This window comes from Stegodyphus dumicola, chromosome X1 (assembly GCF_044657685.1).
Source record: "Stegodyphus dumicola isolate Sdum_Otavi_A_Nest chromosome X1, ASM4465768v1".
NCBI lineage: Eukaryota > Metazoa > Arthropoda > Arachnida > Araneae > Eresidae > Stegodyphus > Stegodyphus dumicola.
Genome location: NC_140780.1, coordinates 81371592 through 81394169, shown reverse-complemented (window position 1 = coordinate 81394169; position 22578 = coordinate 81371592). Strand labels below are relative to the sequence as shown.

Below are 22578 nucleotides of genomic sequence, written 5' to 3'. Positions count from 1 at the left end.
GACGAAAAAACGCAAAGCGAAAACGTCATAGTGCAAAACATCTTGGGAGAAAAGAAAGCATGAGAAAATACACCAGTTCTTAAAGAGCACGGTATAAATCATCATCATAAAAAAAAAACAAAGTGGTTCAAAAACGTCGCAGTTTTAAAAACATCGTCATAAAAAATAAAGCACTCGCAAATCATCGCATGAAGATAGCATCATAGACATGTGTTTTTCAGGCTTTAAAAATTGTAAATGTATATTCACGTAATGTTTTGTAAGGGCAAGAAGGAATGAGGAATATTGTTTACTTCTATATTTCATATTTTTGATTAATTAATATGCAGAGACATTAGGTATTTTTGAAGCAGAAAATGTGAAAAATGAGCAACGCCTTCGCCGGGAATCAAACTCCGGAGGACCTCTAGAATACGCGCCCAGCGTGCTGACCACTACACTACGAAAGTATGCAAAGAAGGCGGGAGAAATACCTTATAAATAAATTTTTGCCCAAAAAACCAAAAAGGAAACTTAAGGATTCAAAAACTGAAAATGAGTAGAAAATTAATCATATATGTAACAGTTAATATAATTTTGAATTCATGTACTTAACTACTAAAATTCATCTTTTAATTAATCTCTTTTATGAAGATGTACTGGTAATTTAATTAATCTCCTTTATGAAAATGAACTGGTAATTTTTCATGAAAAATATAGTCTAAATAGTTTATACGTAAGGGTATAAAAATAAAGGGGAAAAATATAGTCTAAATAGTTTATACGTAAGGGTATAAAAGATAGGGTCATCCACTTTTATACCTTATCTCAATATTCGGCTCAGTATTAAGATTCAGATATCTATATTAAAATTAATTTAATTAATTGAAAAAAAAAACAAGATTTAATTTTTTCTGGAAGTTTTATAGATTAGCGAAGTGAAAGAAAATTTAATAAAGAGTTTTATATAAATAACCTCATGCAGTTACTAATCTTCCCTGTTTTTAATCATTTTAGACTCCACTTTTACAACTTTATAAAATAGATTAATTAAATAATGACTTTTTAACATAGAAGTATAGAAATTTAAAATTCTGTTACCTGCTGTACTTAGGATTAATTTTCTAATAATTTTCAGATTTTGAATGCTTGTGTTTCCTACTTGCTTTTTTAGCAAGCATTTATTAATTAATGAAAAAATATGAAATACAGAGGAACAATTGCACCTCATTTCTTGCGCTAACAAATCATTATGCGAATATACATTTATAACTTTTAAAGCCTGAAAAACACATGCCTGCGATGTTATTGTCATGCGATGATTTGCAGGTACTTTACTTTTTAACCACGATAATTTTTACTCTAATGTTTTAAAAGTACGGTGTTTTTGAACCGCTTTTTTTCTACGACGATACTTGATAGCATGATGTTTTCTCCTCGCTTTCTTTTCTCCCACGATATTGTAGAACGATGTTTTCGCCTTGCATTTTCTCCACGATGTTTTGGCTGTAACGGCAAAGATCAATAATAATACATATTTGATATTTCTTCTGCGAGACAGTCGGGTGAGGTTATAGAAAATTTAGCAGCTCATGATCGTCGTCCGTTTTTACATTCAAGATGACAGCAAATTTCTTTACGTGAGCTTAGAAAAATATACTTACTTACTTACTTACCACCAGCTAAGTTGCTGTATCGCCTGTTATGTTACTATCAGCATTTGTACTCAGTTGGTGAAGTATTCTGTTATCGCTAAGTCTATCCAAACTTCTCTATAGAATATTAAAATTTGTAGATGGGTATTAATTCAGAAGTCAAACAACAAAAATCAGCGTTATATTTTCAAACCTTCACTGTGAAATTTCGAAAATATAACATGATTTTTGTTGTTTGACTTCTGAATTAATATTTGTTCGGCATGTTATTGTATCTTAATTGTACATGGGTGTTTGTGACCTGTGGTTATTCAAGAGACCTAGTCAAGGCTTTGACTGTGCTGAATTTTTTTTTAGATTGCTTTTCATATTTTTTAGATAAATATATTGATGAAAGTAGGCAGTTTATATATTTTATTTTGAATTGCTACACGCTTTTTTGGTTCAAAATCAAAACCAGCAAAAATTTTAAAGGCGACCCATAGATAGTTTCTGAAGCCATCAGAACATTACGATATGTAATTAAAATTCACTGCAAATAACGAATCCAGTAATTCAGCGGAATGCTTTCTTTGCTATCCCGTTTATTGTTGCAATGATTGAGGATGAAAGAAGACATATCAGAGAACTAGAGATCGATTGCTTTGCAAGGAAAAGACTGTTCGAAACGTCACACCAAAACTCAACATCAAAGCATCAGACCAGCTCAACACGATTTGGTGAGATAGTTACAATATCTCTCTTTCTCCAACTGTAAGGAACATTACAGATGAGGACATCAGAAATACATTAAAGACTAGCACATTGCTGCGACCGGATTTCCAAAGCTTCCTTTGTTATACCCAGACAAGAATAGTGTATCAAACTAGTGAACGAAGCATCTAGAAAGGTATGAGGCATTAATGAAAGACGTGCCTGTATTAGGGCGACTTTACTCATCAAGATGTATCATACCAGAATATGCTCTAAAACTAACTTTAAGGTGAATTCCTTTATAGTAAAATTTAAAATGATAAGTATATTAACCGTTTGTTTATTAAAAATGAGAAAGTAAAATTATCAGAAATTACGAAATATTGCTCTATATAGTATATAGAAAATATATAGGATATAAAGTATATAGAAAAATATTTGTGATCTTTTACCGCAAACAATAAATAATTGGAAATTGCAGGGTTTTAAACTTTTTTTAGTGTTCTTTATGCCCCAAAATTCCTATTGGGAACCATTGCATTTTAGCAAGTTAGTAATTATTAAAAATTGACAAAAAGCGGCAGAATTTCGCTGTTTTTCAAAAATTTGAGTTCGATGCACGGACGGAAGTTACATTATTTAAAAACATTTTTTTACCATCTTGCACAAGTAGTCGATGGAACCTTTCCGGGGTGTTGCAGTAGAAAAATAGAAAAAATGTTTTTTTGGCCTACCCTAATATACATTACTCACCTCTTATTAAAATCACTCTGCTTCAAAACTCAAATATTTGAGTTTATTAAGCGGCTGAGTTACAACATATCGTGTGTCAATTTTAAACACTGCTACTAAAACAATAACTAGCATCAGATTCCATAATTAATCCTAAATGAATAATAATTAATGATGAAATTAAACTACTTACGCAACTTTAAAATTAACTAATTTTTTTCCTAAAAATATTTTCATAATTATGTATTTGATGAAGGTTTTAACTTTTACAAGCAATTGTTCTATTCGTGTTTAGTTCGTAAACAGTTTTGCATTTTACATAAACAAATTTTCAATTTTATCCTCAATTTCGTAACATTGTTCGTGGTATTTTGATAAATACCTTCAAGAGGTTTTCTTAGAATTTTCAGTTATTTTTTTCCCAATCGATTGATGGTGGCTTGTCATCAATGTTTCCTGTATCACTTTTGCTGTCAGTTTCTGCAGTTCTTTCCATACTTTCTTTAGCAATATAGCCCATTTTTATACTCTATCTCAATATTCGTCTCAGTGCAGTTTTAAAAATCAAACTTCAAAAGTTCCTTCACTGATATGTGAAACAATAGTTATTGCTTGAAGTTGTGGAACTATACAACATAGTACCAATATACTTCTTCCCTCAGAAAGTGCTGAAATTCTTTTGACAAATAAAATATTTACAAAATTTAAAAGAATATTTCTATGGGAAAAAATTCAAGAAATAATATAAAAGTTGTAAAATATAATATAATTTTTGAGAACAATAAGAATGTGGCACTTTGTGGAAGTTTTGATTACTTTGCTGAAAAAAGCTAGTGAACTTCCTGGTTACAGGTAACGGGGATTTAAGATATGAATGCACTTAATATTCAGGAAACATCGAATAACAGTAGGAATTATTATTAAAAATGCATCGGCTTTCTGTATAAAAGTTTTAAAGCCTTGTAAAAGGAAATTGGCAGAGGCATGTTATCTCAAGTTGTGGTAGTGGTACATCAGAATTTTCTAAATATATTAAAAATTAAATTAATTTTAATTAACGGGTTTATATTTCGATGGTTTGGCTTATCTGATAATAGCAAAACATGTGAGTGATACCTGCCTATTGGGAAAGCTGGTTTCTTAGAGCACTTTCTAAAGGAATTTGTCTCATATCCACCATTCATAGGCCCACCAGCGGCCGAGAGGTAAAGACGCTGAACACTTCTAGTTCAGTCCGAGCTTCAAATAACGCGAACGCGTTGGTACATGGACGCTTTCATGGTTTTCCACATCTGTAACGTGAATACGAGCCAGCTTCCCTTGAAAAGTCCTCCACGAAGGCATCCCACCCCTTAGGCAGATAGCCCTCGGGTGCTAATAAAATAATACCAAGCCCGAACTCAAAATCATCTTTCAAACGGATAAAAACCGCAAAATCGCTCATGCATCGAGACAGTTGTAATCGAAACCTGGTCGAACTATCAGTGTTCAACAACTTTACTGCTTTGCCTTTGGAGGGCTTGGATTTTATTTAGAACATGTGTAGAAGGTAATGACTGATATTTTTGTTTCATAAGAAAAAAGGAAAGATGAGAAACTAGAGAATGTTACTTGAGACTGAAGAAATTGGAGAAAGTTACTCGAGTAACTTCTTTGCTTATTATAAATAGATAAAACAACAATAAGATTTCGAAACATTTATTTAGTACGAAGACTACTTATTGTAATTTTCTATATTTATTGATGTGAAGCGCAAGGGAAAAAAAAAAGAGTTTAGAAGGTATTTTCTATATCCTCTCCGCATGCCTTCGGGGTGTAATTGGAAGTACGCTTGACACGAATGCGGGAGGTTTGGAGTTCGAATCTCGGGAGAAGGCACTGCGAATCTCTTAAGTTTCCTGGCTTTGAAAATTTCTAAAATGTCGCTATAAGGTCACGTGAAGTATTGCCCTTATGCATAATGTATTGCTCCTATGCATGAAGTATTCCTCTTATGTATAAAACACATATATAATGCTTTATAAACATTTAAATGAGATGCTTCTAGCTCAAAAGTGGTTTTAGGTTTGTTATAATATACACATCTATTAAACGTTTATTTTATTCGTAGTTATCCAAGGCAGCTAGAAACAAAAATAGATGTAATTACAGATTGTGCTTTTCTTGCAAATGGTGTTGCAGAGGGTTCTCTATATCTCACTGGTAATTTTCTAAGTTTCTCCAGTTTTATTAGGCTCAACTAAAGCTTCTAAAACCAAGTCTTTGCAATAAAAGTTTACATATCTGAAAGCAAAAAATAATGTAGTGTAATTCTGTCCTGTAAACATAAAAAACAGAGCTGATACAATTTCTAGTTAAACTAAACATGCGGATTTTAATTTCTGTCTACTTAGGAGAGAGGAAAATTGTATCAAAACCTGGAAGACAGTTTCTTTTTTTCTGCCAAATATAACTCATGCCCATTTCAAAGTAAAATAGATCTCAAATTAAATTTACTTATTTCCAAAATAATATCAGACTTTTTATCTTTTTTCGTAACCCACTTACAACAACTAAACTGAAACTTTCATACGCGTACTCAAAAGTTTATGCGTCGGCCAAAATAGCAGTGGTAATAGAAGGTAGTTTACTATTAAGCTTCATGTGGCTAAATCTTTCTCTGAAGTTATAATCGTTTTTTTTTTTTTTTTTTTTTTTTTTTTTTTTTTTTGCGCAGTTGATCCGTGTAATAACTAATTATTACGATTTGTTAATTAATTCCCATTATTAGTAAATATTTTGATTAAGATTATTATGAGCATATTGATTATGATAATTTCTACTGTAAATGGAAGCAAACAAAATAAAGGATTTAACTAGCAGAAAATTATAAAGGTTAACAAGTTTTAAAATTTCAAACTGCGTTGTAATATCATACATGCAAATATTTCTTTTCTCAGATAATAAGCTTTGTCAACGTCGTAATTCGTCAGTGGAATGGTCACCTGTGTTTCATTAAACACTTGACAATTTGATCCTCTTGGTGTGTATAACTATACAATTTAATCAAATCCATTTGACAGTGTCGCAACTCTCCGATAGATAGATTCAGTTCTAGCCTTTAATACGTTTATCAATTTAATAACATTTTAGTGAATTTGTAGGGAGTATTAACAATAACACACAAACTAAGCGTGAATTAAGGTAAAGGGAAACGGCGAAAATGTATAAGGTGTTTGAAAAAGGTGGCTATCTAACTATTTATACGTATCTCACAAATAAAAATATGCAAGTATGCAAGTTAGTAAAGTATTTTCATGCATTTATAATATAAATACATAAAATTTTATAACTTTTGCGGGCAAAATTTGTATACATTTGCGTAGTTAATAATTTTACGCGCCAGCTATGATTTCAATAACATACGCTCTTTTAACGAATAAGGAAAATTTAATAACAAACCAGAGCGACCATTCATCTGTATTTTCTTCCTAAATCTGCCTAATGTTTAACAACGCTGGTTGCCTGAACGTTAGTCCCCTATTCGAATACGGGAGAAAGATTAAATGACCGCAAGTGTATGGTATCTGTGCGGCATAGAGATACTTAAAATACTCGCGAACCGAAAGTCCTCTCGAAAAGCTTCGTGGTAGAGGAAAATGGCAAAAGATCTTCGGATCGGTCTGCTGGAGTATTCTTCATCAAAACTGGCATGGAGCCATGCAGTAAACGCGTTCAGATTGTTCCTGCAAAATTGTAGGTTTCCTCGACCTTTGTCTAAGGTGGACGTCGAGGAACCTAGTGAAATGTATAGCGACTTATCGCGGAGTTCAAAACAAATAAGACGTAAACTTAAGAAGGGTTAAATTACCCTTTTATTCACTCAAATAAGAATAACAGTCGTCCCCTTCTCGGACTTACAGGTAAGCCTCTACTCGGACTTCAACTCAGAATAAGAAATAAGAACTAACTATAATTAACTAAACTAAATTTAGCTGAAGCTAGACACGATTGTCTAATGTAGTTGGCCCTTAAATTAAACTAGCCGGCGAATATCAATAGGCATGTATAATACGGTCGAGCGTAACAGCTTCAAGAGTGACTGTAACTCATCCAGAAGGCAAAACGCGCCACTATGGACTCATAGCACTCTCTGTCGAAGTTACTTTAACCTTCTCTAAATGTTTCTTCTAATTCATTTGCATTCAACGCGATTCTAAAAACTCATTCTGGTAGGGAGTAGTACATGGAAAACTAGAATTGAAAGGAAAGGTTTTCAAAAATTAAAATAACTACTATAAAATTAAAATATACTTATAAAATTACTGTTGAAGTTTTGGTGTCCCATTCATTTATTCCTCTCCTGTTCTTCCCTTAAATCTGAGCAAAATATCATCATATTTGCTCGGTGATAGCTACTAAACATGACTCATTTTCAACCCCCCCCCATAAAATTCGAGTGTAAAAGTACGAAAACCTTTATACTTAACGCTATTATGTATAATATTTTACTTACTGAAATTATTTTCACTGGTACTATAAAAATTTGGCTTTTTTGTTCTCTGAATCTCACCCCTCAGTGGCCCACCAGCGGCCGAGCGGTAAAGCCGCTGAACACTGGTAGTTCGGTCCGAGGTTCGAATCCCGCGAACGGGCTGGCTGCATGGGCGTTTTCGTCGTTTTCCCCATGTGTAACGTGTATACGAGCCAGTTTCCCTTAGAAAGTCCTCCACGAAGGCATCCCTCCCCTTAGGCAGATAGCCCTCGTGTGCTTTGCCATAATTAAATACACCACACCACACCACCACCTCACCCCTCAGTGTAAAAATTTGTCAAACTTATATTAAGAGATGTTGCAACTGGAAGTATACAAGATTTGTAGTTACTTATTTGGAATACACTGCATGGTGATAACCATTGTAGAAACATTTTGAAACCACTGTCGTCGAAGTCACCATCTTCAGTGAAAGTAGTCGTAGGCACTGATTAAAGACTAAATAATACTCGTTTGAGAAATTGAAAAGCTGTCATATTTGGGACATGCTTATATTTTCGATATTGCAAAATAGTTTATTCATTTATAATTAACATGAAAAATAAAAATACATTTCTTGCAATAAAAGTTGCAAATCTCATAAGATTTTTTGACAATTCAGTAAGATATGCCATGTTAAATTCTTCCTGGCTTAGGTAACGCTCGATATTGTTATGTAGTGTAAAGAAGCCGGTTAATTCTTGTCGGTTTAGTCTTTGCATTTGAAATATAGATATATTTCCGTTAGAAATATGACAAGATAAGGATTAATAATTGTAAAGCTATTAACAATTCGATCATCAAATACTAACACATATTAATACATTAGATACAATAGAATTACAATACTGGCTCTTGTTAAACTAATACTGAAAATATTAGTTTAACAGGAGTAAACGTAAAACTAAAATATTAACAACTAATACTGAACATATTAGTTTAACAAGAGGCTGAATACAAACTTCCGAAAAATTACCAGTCCCGTATCTTACCTCTTCGTAGATTAAAGCTTCAGCATTCAGTAACTGTTTAACAACAGTTCAAGTCATCTAGCGATGCAATACGAGAATTAATAGAAGCTATTCTCTATATCATTGTGTAGTTCTAAAGTCGGTAAAATAATCACTTCCTTGAAAGCGGCATTCAGCTTTGAGCAGGCAGTGCAAATTAAATTACTAAAATTTATAAAGTATGGCGCTTTTCCGTTTAACTCCAATAATTTAGTTTCTAAGTTAATGTTAAGATAAAGGAATATGATATCTGTATTCTGTTGATGTCTCTAAGAAAACATCGAAAATCTATCCCCCAGAATATAAGCATCTTAAGTATAGACGTTTAAATCGTATCAGAAACGAACTTTGTAAATTGTTTTTTCGAAAATATGTTTAAGTGGAAATTTTATTTCACGAATTTTGTAAGCTGATTTATATAAATACCAGGGCACAGTTACCAGTTAAAAAGAAATTTGCAAATACACTTTTATTTAGAAGCCCGTGTAAATCCCTTTTTCCAGTAACAGTGAATATACGACTGAAAATTTTATGCCTTCAGAGAAACTAAAATATTAAACATCATGGATATTCTCAGTGCTTGAGCGTTTCTCAAGGATTCAGGAAAGGGAAACGGATTTATGGCAATTTTACGAGAGGTGTAGCTAATAAAATCGAACTGCACTAGCGTAACAGGGTTTTTTTTTACGGATTTCACATGATTTATATCTGTAGGAAAGAGAAACTCTTTGATTGGATCGATTTCGAGATACATTGATGAACATAAAACACTGAAAATTCAGCTTAAGTACCCTAATTCGGTATGCTACGCTATTCAACTATTGCACATGTACAGAGTGTTCGAATATGACTTGCATCTATAAGGTCGATCACAAAAACGACTGATAAGGACAATTATCTTTTGAAAACTAAACTGAAGTAAATCTTATCTGAAGAAGAATCAAAGTTTCTTCTTCAAAGTAACCTTTCTCTACATTTATGCTTCGGTACAAATGGTTTGACTTTGACAGGAATATGCTTTGGATTGAAGTGTGTCTAGCATTCTCTATGATGTAGCCTAAATATCCACGGAGTCAATTAAGATACTCAGAGCGAACAACAAAATTTTTTAGTAGCCTCAGTGTGATGGGACAGTATCTTATCTTTTCGTCACTTCCTTATCTTTGACTAAATTATGTAATTAATTTACGCTTGGGAGATATTTGTTTAGTATATGCTTAAGAAATTGTTATATAATTATATTAGGTTTTTTTTTACTGAAATTAGTCATTGATGCAGCTTTATTTTCCATAACGTGAATTAATCTTGTAAGATACCACTCAGTAAATTAAGTAACGTTGCAAATGCAAACGCAGAGAAAGGTATAAAGTAACCTTTTTATTTAAAACTTTGAACTTATACAAAACTTGTGCTTGCAGAAGTTATCTGCGCCGCTTCATTCGACAAATATAAAATGTGGAATAAAATTTAAAGTAATTTATTGCTGGAAAATTACAAATGCACAGCCTAGAAAGTATTGGCACAACTCTAAACTAATTGCGCGAAAACCTCAGTTGGAAAAACGCTACCACGGAATAAATACCACCGAATAATTCTCAGAGCTGGTTGAGAAAATAGCGCAATAGTTTGCCACTGATCTCTTTAGCATCGAAGAATTCTGCACTGATTTACAATATTTAATTTGCATCCTGATAAGGGCTGAGGAAATGAAGGGGTGACATTTTAGCTAAAATAATAAGATAATAGTTAATTAATATAAACTTTAGAATCTGTCTAGTTCTGTTGTTACAAAGGAACTGTACTTCTAATCAGCTACAAAAGCGTAACTTCTATACCATACATGCAAATCAGTTAAAGATGACGAGCAAAAATAGTTCCAGCATCGTGAAAATGGTTGTTCAGTTTCGCAAATTGGAAGTGTAAAGTAAACATACATTCCTGTAAGGAAGAATAACAATGTATCTGAAAATTATACCTCAACATTTAATTTAAATTTACTGCTTTATATCTACGAGAGATATTAGCCAGAATGTCAGCATGAATTTTGGAAATAAAATCATTTAGAAAGAATAAAAGTTATACTTTTATTTTTTGTAGCAGAAAATATTGACGACAATGGCAACACCTTTGAATATAGAAAGCCTATAACTGCATATTTTTAAGGAATTTCCATGACTGATCAGACATAAATATCAAGACCAAGACTGGGTCATCCCTGCTGTCTTGGGGGGGGTCGGTCAACCAGATTTTTTTAGAGATCTGAAGTCTATCTTTAATATTTCTTATCAATTGTTTCTTTCACAAAAAAGATATTTATCTCTAAAATGCATGTATAAAGCCCAGTATATCAGTTCATATGAATGAAAGGAATACTTTTATGATCTGACCTGTCTGTCAAACCTACAAGAATTTAGATTATTTCCTTCTGAGGAATAGAGTATTTTATACTTTATTCCTGAGTATTATACATTTACAGGAAGACGTCATTAGGTCTCATAAATAGAACAAGAAGTAATTTAGGTTTATGAGTTTTCCTTCATGAATGAAATGTTAACAAACTGCATTAATTTTAAACGCAGGTGTTTACTAGGATTTGTAGATTCTGCGTTAAATTTTAGCATTTCCCTGTAAACATCGACGCTGCTATCAAACAAAGCAGCTTAAAACACAGTATTTCAAAACATGTTGCAAGTTTCAATCCTATGAATTCCTTTATTTATAGTGGGAAAAATGCGTTGTCACGCCCCGATCGACTTTCAATTTACTTCGAATAGCATCACGAAATTCTATTTTCATTTTTTTATGCGTTTTCCCTAAATACATATGCAGCATTCTCAGCCTAACGTGGTGAATTTATTGAAGAAAAATAAAAATATTCAATAAATATGTAAATAGAAACCTATTTTTTCATCCGACGAGGAGAGAATCTTTCAAGGGTTTCGAAATGAAGTTTAAAAGTATTACGGAAAAGAACGGAGCAAATACTCTGTAATAAAAAATACTGTGTGAAATACAAAAAAAAAAAAAAAAAAAAAAAAAAAAGGAAATCTTGGTTCTGTATAATGTTGATCAATGTAAAGGACAGAGATGAGAAATATCTGGTTATTTGAGGTATTAGTTACAAACTTCTTGTCTGATCTTTTAAATGGAAAATTTACTTTTACTTCATTATATTTAAGGCACACTTTACTCGTGTAATTTTAAGACTTATACATGCACTTTCCGCTCCCTTTGTACACCGTATCTGCAAACGCTCGTACCTAGCCTTTATTTTTGTATACGTTGGTCGTGGATATACACTGGTGTGTGTGCAAAAATTAAGGACGAAGTCGAAAAATTAGGATATCAGCTGAACGAAGAGGCAGAGTGGACAGAAAGACCAATCAGGAGTAATCAATTAAGTAAAGTGATGAACGGTAGGTAGCACATGCACAGATATGCAGGTAGACGTAATGGGGGAGGGTCTGAGTAGTATAAAGCATGTTGTCGGTGTTAGATCAGTATTTCTGGCAAAGAGATTGCACGCCGTATAGCAGTTAAAATCACACCGAGTTGCTGCCTCAGCGAGAAATGGCGAATAATCAATCTGTTAGACAACATCTGGATGCTTTTACCCGAGGTCGAATCATTGGGAAGTTGGAAGAAGGCCGCAGTGTGACAAGTGTGGCTGCAGAGTTCGGAATTGCTCACAGCATCGTTTCACGACTTTGGAGACAATTTCAAACTACAGGAACAGCTATCTGGGGGTTTAGTAGTGGTCGTCCACGAGGAACCACACCCGCAGATGACAGGTATATTGCCTTACAAGCCAGAAGAAACAGGCGGCAGACAGCGGGAGAAATCGCTAGACACACGACACAGGCGACTGGACTACCGATATCGCGTTTCACCGTGGCCAGAAGACTGCACGATGGTGGTCTGTTTGCACGACGCCCTGTACGGTGTACGACGCCCTGTACGGTACCTCTAACGCCTGCGCATCGGAGAAGGCGTTCTCTGTGGTGCCGGGAACACCGGAATTGGAGAGACAATGAATGGAGACGAGTACTCTTTACAGATGAGAGCAGATTCAGTCTGAGTAGCGATTCTCATCGCATACTTATCTGGAGAGAACGGGGAAGCCGCAATCATCCCTCGAACATCATTGAAAGGGACAGGTATGGAGGTGGCGGTGTTCTCGTTTGGGGAGGCATCATGCTTGGTAGTCGTACAGACCTTCACATCTCCGACGCAGGTTCAGTCAACGGGACCCGTTATTGTAACGAGATTCTTCTTCCATATGTGCGTCTTTTTAGAGGCGCTATGGGTCCGCAGTTCCTTTTCATGGACGACAATGCACCATGTCATCGCACAGTAGCTGCCAAACAGCTCTTAGAGAGTGAGGATATTGAACGTATGGATTGGCCGGCACGATCTCCGGATCTCAATCCCATCGAGCATGTATGGGATTTTCTAGGCAGACGCTTGGCAACTCGTACCTTACCACCAGTAACGATTCCGGAGCTTCGATTGGCGCTGCAAGACGAATGGGCAGCAATGCCTCAACAACTCATTGACACCCTCATTCTCAGCATGGGCAGACGCTGTGAAACCTGCCTAGCAGTCAGGGGAGATCATATCCCCTATTAAAGACCGGATGTTTCTTGCTGTACACCCATCACAAGGATGTTTCGGCCTTCAGTCGCATTGCGCTCCATGCTACTTTTTCAGTAAAGCTTCTTTTTATCTCTCTGATTTCTCTTTTAGTCTCTTTCTCTTTTAGTAGAGTAGTTTCTCTTTTAGTTGCTTACATTACTCATGTCCTTACATATTGGGGATCTTACGGTATTAAATGTGTTGATTTGGAAAGCTTTTGTACAAAGTTATATTGAAAAAACCATCTCGTCCTTAATTTTTGCACACCAGTATATACTTCCAGTCATAAAAATGTTTTAAATGTCGCAAATAATTATGTTTTGGCATTTTTTAAAAATTTCAAGAAGTCAGTTTTGTAAAATTACGAAATCTAGCTTATTATACGTTCCTCCTGTCCATATACTTATGTTTAGAAAAATGTTGTACTCATTATAGAAAAATAAAACACGAAAAGTGTGGTTCCTGTACGACAGCAATTAATCAAAATATTTTATATTAAAATTCGAGATCTTATTCAGGGGCCGTACACAAAATGAAGAATGAAATGTTTGCATTTGTAAGTAACAAAAATAAAATATAGTTTAGAAAAAGTTTTCTGATGTTAAGAGATTAATTGAAAAGTATTTCTACACAACAAATAAAATATAGTTTAGAAACAACAAAAAAAATATAGTTTAGAAAAAGTTTTCTGATGTTAAGAGATTAATTGAAAACTAATTCTACACAGATTACTATGAAATATATTGATCAGGATATTTTTTCCCGAAATGGAGATCTTATTGAAAAATTCTTTAATTCGTGTACCACCTGCAGACTTCATTATCTGCATATAGCCAACGTGTATTTGCCTTAGTTAAGAATGAGAAGTATTTGTACTTTAGTTAATTCTTTTACGATTACTGGATTATGTTTCTAAAGTAATAAAACATCACGTGACTATTAATAACCAATTTTTAAACTTTCGGAGCTTATAAATTATTCGTGAAACTTTTTCGGCATAGTAAAGGTAACAAAATAATAAATCAATTACACTAGTAAATTGTAAAAGAATATTATAGAATTTAAGAGGAAATAACAACCTCGAATTATTCTAGTTTATTTATTAACCTGCTTCTCAATGAAAATTGGAAATGACGTCAAAAATCGAAAACTTTGAAATTAAATATCTCGGTAAATTATGTCATACGGAAGTCAGACTTTGGTGTTCTATTTTTGTATAACAATTATTATATTTTGTAAACCTAAGTACAGGGACTGAAGGAGCGTATAAAAATTAAATTTTTGTAATTAGAAAAATTCTATAAATTTAAAAATGCCAAAGAAAATTATTATTTGAGACATTTAAAACTCTTTCGTAACTGTAAGAATGTCGATGGTTGCAGAAGGCCGAGTAATGTCATTTGGAGATACGGCGTATATATGAGAATGTTAATGCATGCATAGAGGTGAATGCATAAATCTTTATATATATATATGTGATGTACCAGCTTTTGTCCCGAATAAATACATTGGTGAAGAATCATAGCCGTAGTTGAAGCTCAATGTATCAGACGATAAGTTTAAAAAACAGAATCCATTTATTATTCAGGAGAAATAGAAGTTACAAAAAAAAAAAAAAAAAAAAAAAAACAGATCTCCGGAGTAAATAAAAAAGAACTACTAATAACGTTTTGTATGAAGTTTACTGCATCGTTACATTAAAGAAAAATACCCCGATATTCCTTTGCGAGTCCTTTTATAGCCTCTGGAAAGCCGAAGCTTCCAAGAAATGACGTCAGCCTCGTCAGCCATTCCAGTTCGCTTTAAATATCTCCTGAACATTCTATAACTGTACGTGTAGAAAAAGCGGGAAAACAACTTGACTACGGGGCTGTGGATTTAATTCCACGTACTTTCAAATAACAGACCGTCGCCATTAAAAAAGAAAAGAACATACAGTTGGAATTTTAAGTGTATTCTTGACTATGGAATTTTATTATTACAAAATACATATAAAGATATATATATATATATGTGTGTGTGTGTGTGTGTGTATAGATTTCATTTAAAAAAGGAAAGGAAAAACAAACAATTAAATTGACTTTTCAGTAATTACATTGTAAAGACATTCTGTTATTTCGAAGTCGGAGAGATGAAAAATGAACAATGCCCTCGCCGGGACTCAAACCACGGACCTCTGGAATTCGCATCGAGCGTGCTGAACACTACACCTCGAAGTCATGCTAAGAAGGTGGGGGAAATACCTTATATACTTCCCCTTTTAAAGGGTGACTCTCGTTTTTTTTTAGGGGACCCAATCGCCAAATCCTGATGGTGAACAATCATGATTCACAACCTTTTAGTTCGGGTGCCACTGTAGAGTTATTACGTTATTTCGAAGTCGGAGAGATGAAAAATGAGCAATGCCCTCTCCGGGACTCGAACCACGGGCCTCTCGAATTCGCGTCGAGCGTGCTGACCACTACACCACGAAGGCATGCTAAGAAGGCGGGAGAAAATTCATTGTAACATGATAAATCATGAATTTTGATCAAAAGATGTCGAGATTAATTGCTAGTTCATTATCACTCCTATACTATTCGTAGACGTTACTCACAGATCGTCTTCTTCTGCTGCATGCAAACGAAAACTCAAATGCTACAGGTGTAAATATTGTATTTCTAGATAAACACACGCTGTTATAGAGAAGCCTGAAATTTGTTTTCAACGAAGGTTTCAAAAAGTGTATTCTACATGGAGGAAATTTTGTATCACAAACAACAGGTACAAGATTTTACTTAAATTCAATAAAATAATTCTTGCTTCTTAAATATCATAACTGACCATCAATGTTCACATTAAGCTTGGTGATTATTACTTTAGTAGTGATGGTGGCAAAGTTAGAACCCGACGGTTTACTAATTCCGCATTATAGGTTGCTCCAAAGTGTGCTTCGGAAAGAAATTGATTCAATTTAAACCAGTGAAAATAGGTTGAATATTTTCAATTTCACCGGCTTATTGAGTTTTATAGTTTATATATTTTCCTAGTCTAACAAGAACTTACGTTTTTTTTTCTTATGAGATACAAACTATGTTAAATCGGTTCTTTTTTTTTTTCAAGAAGGGATTTACCTAACTATACCATGTTAATTGGCAAAGATGTTTCCTGAAAATCTGCGATAAATGGTTCAACTTATATTTCAAACGTGAAGGAGACGAAATCTTCCTTATAAAATTCACGGAAATCTATTTCAAAGCACATTGATCAATTACTAAAGCCTATGATGTGCATGCTATTTATACTTGAGGAAATATTTGTCTTTTATAATTTTATACTTCTTTTTCTTTGTTTTATTTAGCTTTATTTTGTTGTTTCTTATTTTTGGAATTTTTATTTATCTATTTGTTTTGCATTTATTTCATGTTGTTTATATTTTGTGTTAGAAAGAGTTACACACCAATAAATCTTACGTAAAAAAGGAGGTTAATTCTAATCAATTTTAAGGGAAACAAAGAAATTCCATTAACAACAAGGGAAAGGTAGCTGTAAAGGAAAATATCATCACAAAATTTATGAGATGTATGACAAATATGAAGTCTTTTTCAGGCAATTAAAGTTTATTTCCAACGAACTGTTTCTTCAAATTTATTTTGAATCTAATTTGGTATTATTAAGTCTCCTTTCCCTTAGCTGTCAAAAATTGAGCTCATGAATTACTAAATCAAATCTATACATCGCTCTAACGTATTGATCTCGGCTAACAATACCCACACAATCATTAGTGTTTGGACGTAAACTGATATCGAAATCTCCTGTTTCCTATGTAAGGTAATAAGGTCCGAAACTGATGTCCTTAAAATTCTCTACCCCGCTACAGGTATAAAATTTATCATTTACGAGAACTAATGTTGCTTGCAATTAATATATATTTCTAAAAGCCCTTAATGCGCATCAAAAAGAAAATACGTCATTATCAAATAAATTTTTTCCGGACGAAAGATAACGTTTCAGAAAAGTAAAAATAAAATAAATATGAGGAAGCCTACATTAAACGTAGTAGGATATTAAATTATAAAGAAGTCTGCATATCTTGCAGAATTTGTTTTCAGATTTTTAATGAAAATAATATTTTCTTAATAACGTCGAGATAAAAAAATAACTTTTAATTTTCAGACTCAGATTCAAGGACTGACTGGCAACATATCATTCGATGAATTAGGATTTCGGACGAATTTTTCTATCGATGTTGTAGAAATGACTGTGAATAGCGAAATGGTTAAGGTAAGTATTTTTGTTTATAATATTCAAAGCAAAGTTTTTAATTTTTTGTTTTTAATAAGGACCGACAAGGCGTTCTGTTTAAGGAGACCTGCTTGAATGTAATTTGCAGTCGCTTAAAGGGTAAGAACCAAGTATTAAAAGATCCAAAAATAAGTAATTTTAAAGGAGCATAAAGTATGAAGTTTAATGTTAATTAAGCTATTCATATTACGTAAGAAAATCTTAGAATAAACATCAAATTTATTTTCAAAAAATTATATTCCCTAGTTTGGGTTTCTTCTATTTTCTCATTTTCTTTGGGTATATTAAAAATAAAATTATTAAATTATTAAATTATCAATATTATATGTTAAATATCATTTTCAGTTGCTGTTAATTTAATTTAAATTAAGATTCATAAAGTTAGGAGGCATGATAAAATACGCGAATCAAATAAACATCACTAAATAAACATTAACTTCAGCCGCTTAGAAATTCCTTTATTTGGTAAAAATAAAAAAACGGCGTTAATATTCCTCGTTATTTTTCCATTATGATGAATATTTGATGGTATGAATATAGCAGTAAATTAAAATATTGATAATGATATCTCAATTTAGAACTAATAGCAAATTAAGGTGATAGGAATTCTTAAAATAACAGGCTGTCTGGAAGATTGCTATGCCCGGAATAATTCAATACTTTTTAACACTTGAAATCAATTGTTACTACTTTCGTTAGGTTAAAAGTGAAAATTCCTGTCCTGGCAAAATAAGAAATTATTGCTATCGACTCGGAATAAGATCTCTCATTTATTTTTCTTAGTGTAAAACTGCATTGCTTCACAGCTTGTAGGGATTATTTAAGTTATTTAACAATTAATTTAATTTTATATTTTAAACAACCTTTTGAAATTTTGAAACAATCTTTGCTAACACTCTCCCTTTCAACCTACGCTTTCTTGCCAGAATGTAGATGAGTTAACGTGCGTATATTCAAATAAGGTAGAAAAAGGTTAGTATTTAAGGGAAGATTTTGGAAGGGGAATTTAGAGAGCGTATTCTGCCTGCCTGAAAGCCACGTTGCTATCTGCGTTGCTGTAGTGTTGTGTACTTCTAGACATTTAGCTTGTTTACGCCGACTTTACGAGTCAGAGCCTGTCTGCGCTTTAAGTAACCTGTGAAAAGCCATTCGGCTAACTTAATTCTGTTATAAATTACTTGTCACCTTTTGAGTTAGGCCAAAAGTGTTGGGTTTTGTAAGGACGAGTCGGTGCCATCTGTGAATAATATTCAGTGAATAAAGGGTTCTTTACGCACTTTCTCTGGACATTATCGTACTTAAGACAAACAGACAGTCAAAAAAAAGACTGTCTGTTATTCGTAAGGAGAATTTCCTGCACAGTGTATTAACGTCTAGTTCTTTTGTGCTGCCAATGAGCACCTGATGTTATGAGCTTAGCAAAGTGTATAAAATATTATATTAACTGTCAGGAATTGCAAGATATCTTAGTTCAAAAAACACTAATTCGAATCACACATAACATCAAGATACATGAACACTACAAATCAGGTTTCTAAACTGCAAAGTTTATTCAAGTCTAACACACATTCAACTGGCGGATGCCAGATCCAAGAACAAGAAGTATATATACATCATGAAAGATTTACGCCCACTTTGGCGATTAAAATATATTTCCACATAAAATTTCTTACAAATTGATCTTCTGCAGAACATTGAGCAACAACTGTTATTAACGTCACTTCCATTCGTCATACCCACTGATTGGCCGTTTAAGATTATATTAGGAGCATGATCTTGTTTAGCTAAAAGCTGTGGTATTTAAGTTTTACTAATGAAATATTATTTAATTTACATCTCTTCTTTCTGCGCCATTTCGCTAAGCGGTCCGCTCGTTCCAAAATTTATGCAGATTTGAGTGGCAAGTAGTTTTACTGTAAAGTTAGAAGACTTACTTATAGCTGTGTCTGAGAGTTCTGGCCTGCTAGTCTATCACTAATCTTCTCTTGTAGAGTCATTAAGAATGTTTGAAGTCAGGGGTCGTGAGAAATCAGCAGTGCCGTCGTTGGGATTGAAACTCTGGCTCTTTCGATGCTAGCCGGATGCGATTTTTTGTTACACCAACAAGGCACGTGATGAGAAGGTATAAAAACCTTATGAAGTTATAAATATATCCAGAAATATAACAAAAAACTTTTTTTTCAAAACAAGAGTTATACTTTCTTAGCTATTTTCTAAAACAGTTTCTCTACCTTTAATTAAAATGCCAGAATGAATACGTTTTCCTGTAAAATAATATTTAACCTCTTAAATTTTTAGTGCTCATCAAAGCTATGTTTTCAGAATTTGATACCTTCAAATTACTATACAAAGATTAAAGATTATTGCCAGATTACTTATGAGAAATAATTATTATACATGCTTAAGGGAAAGCGATGCAGATAAAAAATTGCATAGCTCTGTCTCTAACCATTTTTCTCTTTATTAACTAAGTGCAGAAGTATCCACGCGGCATTAATTTAGGGCAAAATAATATCATAGCAAGTTTTTTGGGGGCTTCTTTTTTATATATTTATTTATTTTTCATTGATCGTATGAAAAACTGATCGATGGATTTTATTTTGAGATTGATCAATAATAGCACGGAAAATCACTACAACTCGATATCGTAAGAAAACAAATCGCGCATGCTTGTATAATGTACGTTTTACCCGAATGTGGGGTATACCCCGTGTGCAATGATTATACAGATCGATTAGCGCGAAGTTGGTTCAATATGTAACTGGCGTGAATATTCAAGTATCGGTAGTTATATTTCAAGCCAGAAGACTACAAATCTTATCTGGTTTAGCAACCTCGTAACTTGACAACGAGAGGCAGAACACGCTCTGTCTTACAGTCTGAAAGCTAGCGTTAAATACTAGCGAACTAATTTGCTTTCTGACAGATAAACGGAAGGGAGAAGTGACAGTGAATATTCAAAACACAGAAGAACTGGTTAACTAACATAAAGAAACATTACAAATCTTGAAGATAAAAAAAACTTGCATAGAATTTTCAAATGATAGGGATTAAATGTTTTATACATAAAGTTCAAAATGTTTCGTGCATATTTACGTGTTTTTGAATTTTTTATTAGAAGCGGTAAGGAAACTGAAGCATTATTTTAAAAATTACTTTAAATACTACATTATCTAAAGCAGATTTTACTGTTTACACTATCAGAAAAACACAGACATACATGAAATACGTTTTTCTTACGGCTAAGCAGAGGAATTGAAAAAAAAAGTGCTTTCGCGAAATGATATTTGTTACTTTCTTATAATAAATTTTGGAAAATATCCACCAGCGGCCGATCGGTAACGTCACAAACAAGTTAAGGAGCATTGGACTAACGTACACTATACCATTTTTTCAGAGTCAAATAACGGACTAGGTACTCCAATATAAAATTAGTATTTTCTATATTTATGAAAGCTTATTGAATTCTACTGAATTACTATCATTAGAATAAAATGTGTGTGTGTGTGTGTGATTATGGCAAAGCCTCGAGGGCTATCTGCCTAAGGGGAGGGATGCCTTCGTGGAGGACTTTCTAAGTGAAACTGGCTCGTATACACGTTACACATGGGGAAAACCACGAAAACGCCCATGCAGCCAGCCCGTTCGCGGGATTCGAGCCTCGGACCGAACTACCATTGTTCAGCGACTTTACCGCTCGGCCGCTGGTGGGCCCATATTAGAATAAAATGAATCAATGTTTTATTTTTGTATGTAATTATGATGGTTTTGAATTATAAAATCATGAATATAAAAAAAATCAGAAATTCTGTTTGATGAAAATATACTGCTTTAAAAAATTTTTAATGGCAAACTCTTGCTAGAGTTTTTACACTGCAAACAAAAGTTTTTACATTTCAAGTTTTTTTTTTCACAGACTGTTTATACTTTTGAACGACGTATTCATACATTTCTATTTTTTAATATTCCAAAAAGAAAAGCACACAGGAAAACTTGTGTTATTAAATCTGAGATTAAAGTCTTAATTAAGTTTAATGATAAAGATTTGCCTCTGCCTAATGACAACATTAAGTATTACGGTTATTTTGGAAGATAACAGATATGTTTCTATAATTATTTCCTGGTGGGCCGTTTCAGCAAAGCTCGATTTTGTGGAATTTAAATTCTAGACATTCATGTTTTTCTTACATATCATAGATATGCATGGACAAATATTTTTCAATCACAAAATTGTGGTTTGAAGTGTTTATTTACATGTACTATTACACGCATGTAATAGTAGACTCATATTTTTAATAAAACTGTCGGTTTTTGATCCTTTCATATATTTGAGATTTGAAATGTAGTAGTAGTAAAAAAAGTAGTCATTGATAAACTCCTGGTAACTGTCACAATAATATTTCTTTAAAAGAAACCTATATTCCAATAAAATCCATAATAGCAATATTATATTATAGCATTTGACTGATACTGAGCCGACATCTGCCGCATACCCTACGGTAACTGAGCTGGACACATCACACCGAGCGCGAAATGTCGGCCTCAGTTACCTTGCAAACCTCCAGGAACACCTTTCTCGACCGCAGTTTCCAACGGGACGTCGGAGGAACGAAAGAGAAGGGGGTGAAGAAAAGAGCACATCGAATACATTATGTAGATAAGAGTACAATGAGCTGGAAAGTAAATAAAAGAAGAAGTGAAATCCCATGTTTCCAGAGTTTCTGAAGTGTAAGAACACCTGCCACGACCGGGCAGCTTGATGGATGAAATGTTAATGAATAATTTCATTAATACACTGGATTCATACACTTTATAAAAGTAAAAATACTGATTCATATATGCTACTTCTCAAACGATAAGGGGGAAATACGGCATTATTTATTAGTTATAAGAAAGCTGAATTTAAAAGTTCAAGAAAAATTTCTACGTCTCTTCAAAGTCAACACTGTTTTCCAGCTTCAGTATGACACATTACTATTATAGGAATAATACTAGAGGTTGTAATTCCACATTCAGTACACGTACGAGATTATATAAAACATTGATAAAAAAGTACACTGACAGAAAATTAAATTTC

At 33.3% G+C, this 22578-nt stretch overlaps 1 protein-coding gene and 1 non-coding gene across 2 annotated transcripts in view; one reads left to right on the top strand and one right to left on the bottom strand.

The window, feature by feature from the left end:
• The window catches only part of LOC118202165 (glutamate receptor 1-like), a 209386-nt gene that overhangs the window by 89418 nt on the left and 97390 nt on the right, over positions 1 to 22578 (top strand). The window contains exon 6 of the mRNA XM_085808169.1: positions 17373 to 17480. Coding sequence (XP_085664295.1) covers positions 17373 to 17480 — 108 coding nt within the window. The remainder of the gene's footprint in view (positions 1 to 17372; positions 17481 to 22578) is intronic.
• TRNAS-CGA (transfer RNA serine (anticodon CGA)) lies at positions 15621 to 15693 on the bottom strand. Its single transcript has one exon. It is a non-coding gene; the product is annotated as a tRNA-Ser (tRNA).